Below are 13,718 nucleotides of genomic sequence, written 5' to 3' on the forward strand. Positions count from 1 at the left end.
AGGCACGGCAGGCGGGTACTAAAGAAGGGAAATTCCCTCTCTGGAAGCAAGAGGTAATGGCTTTGCATCAAAAAGCAGATAATTATATTAGTCAATGGAGGTGCTAGAAATTTGATGACGTAGTTCCTCTCCAGAACCATGAGAGAGGGGATGCTAGATGTCCTTTTAGTGAAGGAAAAATCTGACTGCATGGTTCAGCCCGTTTTTAAAAAGTAGGTAAAGAACAGATTTTGGCTTCTATGTTGTTCTTTTTATTGAATGTGGTTTTAATAATAAGGATAATAACTTTCTAAAACCCTGTTAATAACTCTTGCTTTAGAAAGTGATAGAGAATATATACTACGCTTGTTTTTTCGTCATATTAATGATCAATTTTTAGGCTCTAAAGTTCGAATATTTCCTGATATGTCGTTGAGATCTCAGAGGCGTAGGAAGGAATTCTTGGCATTACGGCCAAGAGTCCTAGCCTTGGGAGCAAATTTTATGTTGAAATTTCCCGTAAAATGTTTTGTTTCATATCAGAATAAGAATTACTTATTTTTTGAGCCTAAACAATTGATAGGATTTATAGAATCTAAAGAGCATGTAGGGCCTGTAGCTGAAAATGAGTAACCTGCTATGAATGGCTGTAGCACCGCAGAAAAATGCCGCTTTCTAAGTTGGATAAAATTTGTCTTATTTCTTATTTTTTCTTAAGTCTCTCTCCAAAAGTTGTGGACTAAATAATTTGAATTATTATTGAGTAACCAAAAACACTGTGTTAAGTGGAATTGGGGTTATAGTTTTTTGTTTTTTCTTATAATATTTTGTGTAATCTGTGTACAAGTATGTTTATTGCTTGTTTGTATTAATTAAATTGAATAAATAAATAATTAAAAAAAAAAAAAAATAATAATAAGGATAATAAAAAGCAACAACCTGCACCAAAGTGTGTTAGACGGCTTAGTGTACTAAAAATAAGCAATGGGCAACCATACATACTGTACATCTCTCACTTTGTACAGGGTATGTGCATGAATTAGTAGGCAACTAGAATTGATTATGCTTACGTAACATACCTTATATCCTGGAGCATTCTGGGACTGTTTTCGCAGTAGAATCCAGATTTTTCCAACACCCTCTTCACGTTTGCAGCTCCCTTAAGAACAAAACTTCATTAGAAAGCGACGTAAAACTTACCTATTTGTTAAATTCATATCTGTTCAGTAACTTTGCTTCATGGTGTTTTTCTCTCCTGTTATGTTGTGTATTATTCCCTTTTCCTTCCTTCATCTATGTCTCTTATGTTTGATGACAATTGTATGTTCATTCCTTTTCATAAGTTAGATTGTGAGCCCACTGGGACAGAGGGAAATTACTTAAAGTACCTGATTAGATTTTTAAGCTATTGTATAAGTCTGGTTTTTGTTTGTTTTCTTGTAAACTGCTTTGAAGCCAGTGCAATGATTTAATGGTATATTAACTCTGCATTAAATTATAGTTCCCAACTTGCAATGGGGCAAAGCCAGGACTCTGTCTCAGACATGCTAGACCATCCTGTCCATGGCTGGCAGGGGAAAGATTAGTGGTTTTGTGTCTCTTTCCCTTCCTGATACATTTTTTGGCCTACTATAAAATTCTGATTGGTGTGGACTTTGTTGGGGGGAGGATGTGGTTAGGTGGAGTTTGGGCAAAGCAGGGTGGAGTTCACATGCATGCTTATAGATTACAAAATATACTAATCTGCATGCATATATAAGTAATCAAGATGCGGATTTTTACACCTATTCTTGAGCAGGTATAAATGTCCATGCCTGCATCGTCAGCATGATTTCTCCTGCTTTAGTTAGTACAGTATATTATAGAGACAGGGCAATTCTGTTACAGGGGTGCCTACAGGTCCCCTGGGGTGTACACATTAGAAGCCAATTGTATGTTTCTTTATAAAATACTGTACTAACATAACAGGGTATAATAGGGTTTCTAGTGCAATAGGTGTGTCGCTCTGGATTGACGGGTAATATCCCCATGCTCGTGTGCCATGCAGAAGGAATCCACTCCAGCTTTTGAATCCCTCCTCCTCCACTAGAAGACTCGACTGCCCCCTTCAGTTTTTCCTTCTGCACATGAGTCAGGAGTGTTTCTGATCTGCTATGTATATCTTAATTTTTTTCTGTCTTTTTTGTGAATTTTTGATGGCTTTCAGTGCTCTGAGATCCACTCGTCGAGGGTTCAACTCTGTCTGTGAGGAGGTCTGCAGCAGACAGACCAATTCCTCTATGGTACCTATTGGCCAGCCTGTTGAAACTTTTCTGGCGCTCCAGGTCCGTTCCCCTTGTAGCATTGCTTACCTACTGTGTCACAGGGGCTTGAACGCAGGCTGTCAGATATCCTTAGCAGGCTTCTGAAGATTCTGCACTGGAAGAGTGGTCCATTTGAGGCAATTATTTCTTCTTCCAAATCCAGCTACTTTTGGAGCTGAGGCAGGCTGCAGCACATTTCCAGCACTGTAAGTAAGTAAGGCTGTTACAGCCTATGAGGAAAATTTGGGGGGTGGGGGGTATTTCAGGCTTCTACACCTTCCCTTAGGCTTCCCCACCTCCAAAATCACTGTATTTTTGTTTCAAAGCATTTTGTTGCTGTTTTTTGGGTGCCAAAATGCTGCCACAGTGGCCATCTTAGATTTCCCAACTTTTTTTCAAAGTTCTTCAGAACCTTCATATATCCTTGTTTTGTCTCAAAACTGGCTGGGATGGAATCCTCAGGCTCCTTTACCCTCAATTCATGCTCCTGAAGGGTCTCTTAAGGTGGCCAAGACAATGGCTTAGCTGCATCTGAATGCTCAGGCCATGATAGTTTCCTTGGTAGTGCAGATAACCAAACACACATCCCTACCAAGTGAGGGAGGTGTGGTATTAAAGAAGATGCAGGATCGCAGAGTGGATGTGGCTCTTAAAAGACAATTCAAAGTGTTAGCCTTGGGAATCAAGGCAACTGCAGCTGCTTCCTTTGTCACACACACCTGTCATACCAGGTTACGGAGGCCGGAGCTGGCTGAGGGCAAGACTTTACTCTAGCTCCTATTGGCTGGAGTGGAACTCTCTACTACATCATCAGAATCATGAGCAAAGTTTTGGCTTATTCAATCTCAGCCTGCAGAATGCTCTGGATCAGGCAATGGGCTAGAGATTCCTCCAAGGCTATCCTTGGCAGACTTCTTTTCAATGGACAAATGGTGTTTGGAAAGGCACTGGACAATCTCAAGACCAGTGAAACAGATCGTCAGCCGAAATCTTCCAGAAAGCCTTTCCTCAAGTTCACAGAGGGCAGAGTTTCTTTGCACACAGTTCCGTCCTTTTTGCCAAATGATGTTTTGGCTTTCCATGTCAATCAGGAGGTCAGATTGCCAGAGTTCCAGTCCATAGATTTAAGGAAGAAGGACCAGATTCGGAAAAAGTTGGATGTGTAAAGGGTGCTTCTGTGATATCTGGAAGTCACCAATGAGGTCAGGGTATATAACCATTTTTTTGTGCTCACTAGTCATGGTGCACTGGCTTCCTAGGCCACAAGTTCCAAATGGATCCATAGGACCATTTCATCAGCATACATTGCCCATGGAAAACAGTCACCATTCTCCATTGAGGCGCATTGACTATAAAGTGTGGCTTCTTCATGGACGGAAAATTGAGTAGTCTCTCCCAAGGATATTTGCCCCTTAAGCCACGCCCCTTTGGCCACGCGACCACAGGCCTTGTACCGCAGCACTCACAAGCTTTTAATTCAGTCGGGAGAGAGGACCTCCCCTCCCGAGATCGGCAATGCCGGGTGGTGTCTGCAAGGGTGCCTGACTCTGCTGTTGCTCCTTCCAGGGAAGTCAGCCCCCTGGGATTACTTTTGTATGTCTCATCCATACAGAATGACACACCAATTGCACTAGAAAAAGAGATTAGATTCTTACTTTGCTAATATCTTTTCTAGTAGATAGATGTGTCATTCTGGAGCCCCACCCTATCAGTTATCTCCTGCGCCTACCTACTGTCTCAATCAGAAAGTTTGAGTCCAATCTGAAATTTGGATGCCAGTCAGTCCTTATAGGTACGATTCATAATCTAGTGCTATAACACATTGGGGTATTGTTTGAGCTCCATAAATGTTTCTGTTTAATATGATTTCTTCAACGTTTCAATTGTTCAATGGTGATGTTTAACATATGTGCTATATTTTCAGATCAGAACAGAATTGTAGTTCAGGCAGTTTCCCTGTACCCTTCCTTCACATGTGTTTTTATATGGGGCTATTGCCTGCTTTGGTACAAACTGAAGGGGAGTGTGTAGTACAGTGGTTACAGCTACAGCCTCAGCACCCCAAGGTTGTGGGTTCAAATCCCCTGCTGCTCCTTGTGAACCTGGGAAAGTCACTTAATCCCCAGTGCCCCAGGTACATTAGATGGAGTGTGAGCCCACCAGGACAGATAGAGAAAATTGCTTGAGTACCTAAATTTTAAACCACTTAGAATATAAGTGGTATATAAATACTAAAGAAATAAATAAATCTAGTGAAGGAGGAGGGATTTAGAAGCTGGAGTGGATTTACTCTGCATGGCTTGCAAGCATGGGGATATTACCTATCAGTCCAGAATGACATACCTATCTACTAGAAAAGATATTAGGAAGGTAAGAACCTAATCTCTTTATTTATGCACTTATGTTTTTTTAATAGTATACTAGAATAACAGGGTATTTACACACCTAAAATTTAAGCAAAATCACCTTAATCAGTCATAGGTAGTTTCACTTAGACCAGCTCTAAGTGCCAAAGGAATGCATTTAACCACAGTATTCTATAAGTTATATGCATAGGTGGGAGCCCTGCCCATACTCCACTCATATGTATGATCCCCTTGCATTTAAATGCTATGCAAGTTACTTGCATTGGTGCAGAATAGTGCTTAGGTGCCATCTTAGAATTTACACACATAAGTTCGCATATACACATATAAATGCTATGTACATAACATGCAAATAAATGTTAGAACTTAGGTTATAGAATTACTTCATTTATGCTGATTTCGAACATAGGAAAGAGGCATAGACTACAAATCCAAAAATGTACTAGGAAAGCAAAGACAAAAATCAGGACCTGACTGGAATCTTAGGAGGCTATTGAGATTGCCATATCTGATCAACTCAGAACAAAAGATAGGGGGTCACGTGATTCCGAGGAACTAATTGGACATGCCTCCCTGAAGCTCTGGGCCATGCCGTTTTCAAATTACTTTTTGGGGGCCTTAAACTACGTATTTTTTCCACTAAAAACTAGCTGCACTGTAACTATTTGGATCAGGCCGCCTATGGAGGCTTCCCTACATCAATTTAATCCACAATGTCCGCTAAGCCTCAGGGAGGACTTAAGGAGAAGCAAAAAGCCCAGGACGCTAAGATGGTGGAGGGCCAGTGTTCACACTCCAGGAAGCTACGGTGCTTCACCTTAGACTTATTTCTCTTAGGCAAGCTGGACTTGCTGCAGAGGAACATGCTTTCCCTGACTCTTCTGAGTGAGATTGTGATTGTTTGCTCTCTTGCATTGAGGCCTGGGGCTTTACATATTCTGGAGTGTGCTGTACCAATCTACTGCTACGATATGGTTAAGCTGACTCTCCCCGTCTTCAGCCCTTGTGACTTCCTCTAGCACCTTAATCTGAGCACCTTCAAGGCAATATCTAGCTCTGCCCTTTTGCACTATGCGATTGCCTCTTCTTTTTTCTATTGTTCTTCTGAGCTTAATTTCTGTGTTTCTATGGCCGCTTCTTGTTGGCTACAGAGAACCTTTGCTTTCATAGATTCTGCCTCCATTTGCAATTTAATGGCCATGGAGGCAGTAGATGACCTGCTGCAAAGGCTTGTCCTGTGTGATTTAGAGGTTATCCTAGTTCTAGAACTCTTAATAGAGCATTTAGAACTGCCCAAATATTGGGATTCAGTGTCCTTTGCTGGGGGTTCTGTATATTGCTCTTTAAGAATTTCTGTTACTGTGGCATGCCATGTCATATCTATAGCTCTTTATCTCCCATGCTGTGCCAAACACAGCTGTGCTGGGTTAACTCCAATAAAGTTTTCATATTTGACCTGTGGCTTATATTCTTATTTTGGTAGCCCCCCACCCCTGCTCTTTATCTGCAAAGTGCCAATGACATCATCTTTCATTCTACCAAACAAACAAAAAACAAGGAAAGGCAATGTTGTACATCAGCACGTCCTATTCGATATAATTACATCTAACCCTTTGTATTCTCACTTCCAGATTGTGTTCTGCTCCCTGGGATACAACCATCTGGGTCTGGTGGATGAGTATGGGCGCATTTTCATGCAAGGAAACAACAGGTATGGACAGCTGGGAACTGGAGATAAGATCGACCGTGGGGAGCCCACCCAGGTGAGCCAGAGTCTTCTCTCCTCCCACTTATAGCGCATATGCTTGTGAATTGGTGAGAGGGTTCATAAAGAAGGCAAACAGTGTTCCTGTAAATGTGTCTGTAAAAAGTCCCCCAGCCTGTCTTATGTCCACGTAAGCTGTGCAACAGAACCGGCTTCATTCAAAGTCTCTGTCTTCCAGTGAGTCCTGGTCTTATGTGGCATTTTGCAGCACTGAGCTCTCTGTCTTCATGCAGTTTCTCAGCATGGTTGAACAGGCTGTGATCTTTTCTATATATCCCTGCCACTCTAAAGCTATTGAAGAATGCTGGGCTACCACTCCCTATTAACACAGGCATAATATAGTTTTAGTGCGAGCTAGCAAATCAGGAAGGCTTTGAACATAAGAACATAAGAAGTTGCCTCCGCTGAGGCAGACCAGAGGTCCATCTCGCCCAGCGGTCCGCTCCCGCGGCGGCCCATCAGGCCCACTGCCTGAACAGTGGTCTCTGACTACTTTTATAAATTACCTCTAATCCTATCCCTATAACCTTACCTCTACTCCTATCTGTGCCCCTCAATCCCTTTGTCCTCCAGGTACCTGTCCAGACCTTCTTTGAAGCCCTATAGCGTGCTTCTGCTTATCACATCCTCCGGTAGCGCGTTCCATGTATCCACCACCCTCTGGGTGAAAAAGAACTTGAGAATGAGTGTTGTGTGGAAACCGTTACCACAGACTACATTAAAATGCATGTTAATGTGGTCATTAGCTATTCCACAGGAATGCAGGGAAAAAAAGGTTCTAGGTGGGAAACTTTGCACCAGGTATGAGGAAGTGATCTCTCACTCCAATTCAACCACCCTGCCCCAAGTTTAGCAACCTCCCTTCTTCCCTCTCCCTTCTCCCCCACCTGATGTGACTTCTTCCTGTTGACCCCCAACAGTAAAAGATAAAAATTCATTTCTGATTATTTAGTGAGCACGCTCTACAACTATACCCAATCTTGTCAGAACCACCAATTGTGGCATATCAAAGGGGGAAGAATATTGCTCTTATTAATCCCATTTGATTTTATAAAATTGCTGCTTTGTTCTACTTGCAAGCAAGTACAGTAGTCTTATACATATTGAAAGGAAACTCTGGAACAAAAGGTCATAGGATGAAGGTGAAAAGAGATGGACTTAGACGTAATCAAAGGAAATATTTCTTTATGGAGAGGGAGGTAGATGCATGGAATAGTTTTCATGTGGAAATGAGGATGATATCTGAATTCAAGAAAGCATGGGACAAGCATAAAGATCTCTGAAGGAGAGGAAGGGATCGCAATTGGTACTGGACAGCTCAATCACATAAGGGGCCAAAATCTAAAACACAGGCTAAATTGCGGGCCAAATTTTTATTAAGATACCATGGGCCTGTTTTACAAAGCCGCGGGAACGTCCCTGAAGCCCATAGAGATTTAAAGGGCTTCGGGGCTGTTGCTGCGTGGCTTTGTAAAACAGGCTCTTATGTCTTAGTAGAAGTATAGATCCTTCTTCATCCAGAGAAACCATTCCAGCGATTCTCCTGGTTATTTTCACCTCATAGATGTTACTATATTTAATCCCAACTTTATTCAAATAGTCATTCTAGACATAGACAGCGAAACACCTTTTTGTTGGGGGGGGGGTCGAAAGCTCTGCCCCAGACCCCACCTCATAATAGTACTCATTGTAATACCATTTTTTCATATATACACACAATATAATCTTATTAACAACACATAATAGTTAACCACAAAATTAAACTACACAAAGCACGCTGTATGCTTCTCAACATTCATTCCTACCAGAACACAGATAAACCCTATGCAAATACGGGACCACAAAATAAAAGTACTAATATAGACAAACGAAACCCTAAGGTGCAAGACTGCATGCAGTACAACCCCAGAGAAAGAGAAACAAATTTCTTCCTGAACAGTGCAAAATATAGACAGCAGATTTAAATTCTCAAAACTGACACAATTCAATCACTAAATTGAAAATAAAATAATTTCCCCTGTCTTTGTTGTCTGGTGATTTTGTTTTTCAAACCATCTTTTTCCCAGTCAGACTGCACTTCCTTCTGTCTGTGCTCTTAACTGTGTATCGAGGGCCACCTTATCCATTTGTTGTTTTTCTCTCCTTCACTTTCTGCCATACATCCATCTTTATTCAAAATCACAGGGCATTTAAGTCCAAAAACAAATTACTTAGGGTAGGGAAAAAAAAATCAATATAGAACAAAGCAAAAGACCCTATTCCCATCAAAACTCGTTGAATCAACGTGTACTTGAAACTGCTAACAAACTTTTTCTAGTAAAATTTTTAAATTTAAATGTGCTCATAAGTACTTCAGCAGGGCGTCTAACAGCGATACGAGGTTGCTGACACTCTACGTTGGTTCTTTAATCACAGCACATTACGTTAAACGCTAAGGGGCTCATAATCGAAAGAGAAAAACATCCAAAAACCGGCCTAAGTTGGCACTTGGACGAACATTTCTTAAAAACGCCCAAGCACCGATAATAAAACCAGGTTTTGGACGTATTTTAAAACGACCTAGGCCTTCATAGTGCTGCTCAATGTCCAAAGCTAAATGGGGCGTTTCAGGAGGCGTGTCGAAGGCGGGAGTTGGGCGGGACGTAGGCCGGCTTAGACTTAGTTGTACAGCATGTAAAACTGAAAGTTTTACAACAGAGCTTAGATGGAACTTGGACGTTGTGACTTAGACCATGTAAAACATGGTCTAAGTCACAAAAACCCATCTAAACTCACCAGATAAGCACTTCAAACACATAACACAGACCCCCCCACACTACACAGTGATCACCAACCCCTCCACCCCCACCCCCACCCCCATAAAAATTTTATTCACAACTTTAAATTTCAGCCTCCAGACCATCATCACCTGGCCGCCTGGCATAGGAAAGCCTAGTCGTCCAGCCCAGAGGCAGCTTAAGTCATCTTGGGGGTGGGTTAGGGACGTAAACGGACTTAGACGTTCCTTTCGATTATGCCCCTCTATGGCTCCTATTGTGTTACATTATCCATGAAGCTCCATAAGTTTTAAGAAAGAAACACTTATCTGAGGAAATGTGTCTTGGCTCCAACACAATCTGTGTTTCGCAAAGGCTACATCAGGAAGCTGAATGTTGAAAACTTTTTTTTCTTTGTGTTTTTCCTTTTGCTGTTAGTACAATGCCTGTGAAGAATCGAGCATGCAGTAAATATAATGCTAACTTCAGTGCTTTATCAAACTATAAATAACTTCTTAAAAAACTATTTGCATTAACGTGACTAGCAAGCAGGTACCTAAGGGCTAGATTCACTAAGCTCACTGATCGTGTTTGCGATCGTGTACCGACCGGATTTTCCTCTGACCCGATTCACTAACCTCTGTGCCGATCTCCTCCAATCCGATCCGGTCTGCGCAATTCACAAAACAATTTCAGGAACACTGACTGGGCTGCCCGATCAAAAACCAAGCGACTGCTGAGGACCAGTCACTTGTGCAAAAACCCTGTTCTCTGCCCCGATGCTCCTGTTCTTGCCGCCCTGCTCTCTGCCCCGATTCTCCTGCTCTTGCCACCCTGCTCTCTACCCCGATTCTCCTGCTCTTGCCGCCCTGCTCTCTGCCCCGATGCTCCTGCTCTTGCCGCCCTGCTCTCTGCCCCGATTCTCCTGCTCTTGCCACCCTGCTCTCTGCCCCGATTCTCCTGCTCTTGCCGCCCTGCTCTCTGCCCCGATTTTCCTGCTCTTGCCGCCCTGCTCCCTGCCACGATTCTCCTGCTCTTGCCACCCTGCTCTCTGCCCCGATTCTCCTGCTCTTGCCGCTCTGCTCTCTGCCCTGATTCTCCTGCTCTTGCCCCTCTGCTCTCTGCCCCGATTCTCCTGCTCTTGCCGCCCTGCTCTCTGCCCCGATTCTCCTGCTCTTGCCGCCCTGCTCTCTGCCCCGATTCTCCTGCTCTTGCCGCCCTGCTCCCTGCCACGATTCTCCTGCTCTTGCCGCCCTGCTCTCTGCCCCGATTCTCCTGCTCTTGCCACCCTGCTCTCTGCCCCGATTCTCCTGCTCTTGTCGCCCTGCTCTCTGCCCCGATTCTCCTGCTCTTGCCGCCCTGCTCCCTGCCACGATTCTCCTGCTCTTGCCACCCTGCTCTCTGCCCCGATTCTCCTGCTCTTGCTGCCCTGCTCTCTGCCCTGATTCTCCTGTTCTTGCCGCCCAGCTCTCTGCCCCAATTCTGCTTCTCCTGCTCTCTGCCCCGACTCCGTGGTTTTAACCCGCAGTGCAGCCCCGCTTTCAACCCGCAGGTTAACACCACGGGCTTGCAAAAGTTTCCAGCTCTTTAAAAAAAAAAAAAGTTCCCAGCTCTTCCTTCGCGGTGAGCATGCGCAGACTATCTATAGGCAAAGAAGATGGTCTGCACATGCTCAAGGATCGCTCTGCAGCGGTGAGGACGCGTTGAGAATTTGTGGGCCTGCCACAAATCACACACGGATTGGACACAATCGGGCAGGTTAGTGAATCTAGCTATAAGTCCTCTGACTCCGACACTCCTCTGATCAAAAAGGTGCCCCCAGAAATACCGGCATTAGTGAGAACACTGACAAGCAATTCTCCAAGAAGAACTCAAAGATGACTTATTTTAATATATACAAAAAGACCTCCCCGTGGAGCAGAATATCTCCAAAGTCTATTCAAAGTTGATTAGTTATTAAAACAAGCACACCATTCCACTTCTCTACTGAGCCCCTCAGGATGCATTGATTGTAAGTGGAAAATTCAGCGCTGTTCATTTCTCCATAAAGCTCTAGCTAGATTGTCACCCCGTGGCATAGCAACAGTATCCAGAACAAAGAATTTTAAATCTATAACTTGATGCCTTGCATTGATCCAGTGTTGCACATCCATCTTTAGCATTAACTTTTAACATTCAACTTTCTTCTATTTTTCTGCTTTCTTCTCAAAATCTATCTACTTTTTGAAGTCTTCCCTTCCCATCTATTCATGTGTACCATCTCCACCCTCTTTCTTCTCCCCTATTCCCATCTTTCCATAAGAAGCATTTTTTCCTCTCTTCCCTTCTGCACCCATTGCTGTGCACCATCTTCTCCCTCTGTCTACCCTTCCCCTCCATCCCTCTGCACCATCTCATTCCTCTCCCATGGTCAGACAACTCTGTCTTCCCCCTTCCCCAATCATATCTTTCTCCTCTCCTTCCCATAGCCTGGAATCTCTCTCCCTTCCTAAGGTCTAGCAACTCTCTCTCTCTTTCCCTCCCTCTTTCTGAGGTCTCTCTCCTCTCCTTTCTTTGGTCTGGCATCTCTCTCTCCCCTCCTTCCCTTCCATTCCATGATCTGGCATCTCTCTCTCTCTCCTTCTCATTCCAGTGGTCTCTCTTCCCTCCTTCCATCACCCTTCTCCGGAATTTGACATCTCTCCCTTCTTTGGGTCATCTCTCCTCCTTCCCAGTGTAACATTTCTCACTCCCTCCTCTTCACCACTATCATGTCTAATAATTCTCTCTCTTCCTCATGGATACCATCTTTCTTTCCTTCCACTCCACAGACCTATGCCCAAGAATTTTCTTTTTCTCTTCCCTCATCCATTGGCAGCATCTCTTTTCCTCCATTCCTAACCCCCAGCTCATGCAGCCTCTGTCCTTCCCAACCCCCTCCCAGACCATGCAGCATCTGTCCTCCTTGCATTTCCAACCCTCCCGCAGGCCTTTTGTTTGACATTTATGGGATAGCATATGTTGTCCCTGTTTCCTGACCTTATCTGTGTTTCTAGGTGTTTTATAAAAGGCTATGCATTCAGCAGAACCTTTTGTAAAATACTGGGGAAATATGACTTTTGGTAGTCCCATTTTCCACAAAGAGCCCCTGTGCAAAATGTTGCGTCACATATAAGGCCCTGACTTTTAGTAGATTAAATTCAACTAAATTAATCCAAAATTCAGAATCTTAATTTAGTAACTGTTCTTTTTTTTTTTAATTGACCTTAAGCACCAGTGTCAGAGCTCCTTCCAAAATAATCACTGACCAGTTACTAGGCTATAGCCTGCTCCAAGCTTTTCTATCTCTTTGTCATTCTCTCTGGCAGGTGCAGTGTCTGAGGCGCCCTGTGGATATTTGGTGTGGTCTAAATCACTCTTTGGTTCTGACCCATGGCACTGACTCCAGCAAAGAGATCCATGGCTGTGGCTGCGGAGCTGGGGGCAGACTTCCAGGTTGGCCAAACGGTAGTGCGTCGTTTGTCAAGCTGGATATCAAGGTGAGGGGTGAGAAACGTGCCTTAATAACAATCTCTCTTAATGTCATGCTGATTAATATAATAAGAGGGACTCTTCTGTTGGTGGGTAGATACTTGGAGGCTCCAACTCTCAATAAGAAAGGGGGGTAATAATTCTGATCCGGAAGGCTGGAGACTCATAGGGTGCGTCGAGAGCCGAATAGTAGGTTTATTAAAACCTCAGTCTCCCTCAATAATAAACCTCTGCTCTTACACAACGTTTATGAGCAATACAAATCATAATTTAAACAAGCATACACCTGATGTAGAGGAAAATCACCGGGAAGAATTAGTATAACGGAAACAGTGGTTTCACACTCTCCATTTTTGTAGTTGTGCATTTTAGTGACTCAGTCCCCCTTCCCCTTCCTTCCTCTCTCTATCATGTATCCTTGTATCCCAGAATCTTGTTTGTGTTTTTCTAGGTCCCACCAAGTGCAAAGTTCATCTGCTCCACTCGGGAATGCCTATACATTCTTGCCAGCTATGACGTTGAAGAAACGCCAACTTATCGTGACCTTCCTGCAGCCAAGACACAACCACAGAGTACAGATGGGGAGGCAGAGGAAGCCCAGGCCTGTGGGGAGTACCTGATCCAGCTATACAGATGTACCAGCTTCGAGGAGCAGATCTCCAAGATGAGAGAAATTGTAGGGAAAATGTCACTCTTCAGCTTTCAGAGAGACTTCTTCCGGGAGGCCCTGAGCATGATGCAGAGGTCTGGGGCCCAAAAAGAAGCCCCAGACTAGGAATCTTCCCACAGTGAAGAGGAAAGAGGGTAGATGTGGATGGGGTGGGGTGGGAAGGAAAAAAAATCACAAACAAAAGGAACAAAGGAGCATCACTGAAAACTATATTAATCTTCTCCAGCGGCAAAGAATTTGTTGGCTATAGAATGTTTTGATTTTAATTTTGAAGAACTTATCATGCATGTCGTAATTGAGGGAAGAAAGAACATTTTTTTTTCATTTTCAGGCCATCTTCAACATAACCGGAGAGAATAATAAAGGCAC

The 13,718-nt window shown here is 43.5% G+C and overlaps 1 protein-coding gene across 1 annotated transcript in view; it reads left to right on the top strand.

Annotated features, from left to right (window-relative positions):
• The window catches only part of FBXO24 (F-box protein 24), a 47,942-nt gene extending 34,465 nt beyond the window's left edge, over positions 1–13,477 (top strand). Inside the window, exons 7-9 of the mRNA XM_033923387.1 lie at positions 6,280–6,411; positions 12,517–12,687; positions 13,131–13,477. Coding sequence (XP_033779278.1) covers positions 6,280–6,411; positions 12,517–12,687; positions 13,131–13,454 — 627 coding nt within the window. The 3' untranslated portion in view covers positions 13,455–13,477. The remainder of the gene's footprint in view (positions 1–6,279; positions 6,412–12,516; positions 12,688–13,130) is intronic.
• Positions 13,478–13,718: the final 241 nt, after the last annotated feature.

This window comes from Geotrypetes seraphini, chromosome 16 (assembly GCF_902459505.1).
Source record: "Geotrypetes seraphini chromosome 16, aGeoSer1.1, whole genome shotgun sequence".
Taxonomy (NCBI): domain Eukaryota; kingdom Metazoa; phylum Chordata; class Amphibia; order Gymnophiona; family Dermophiidae; genus Geotrypetes; species Geotrypetes seraphini.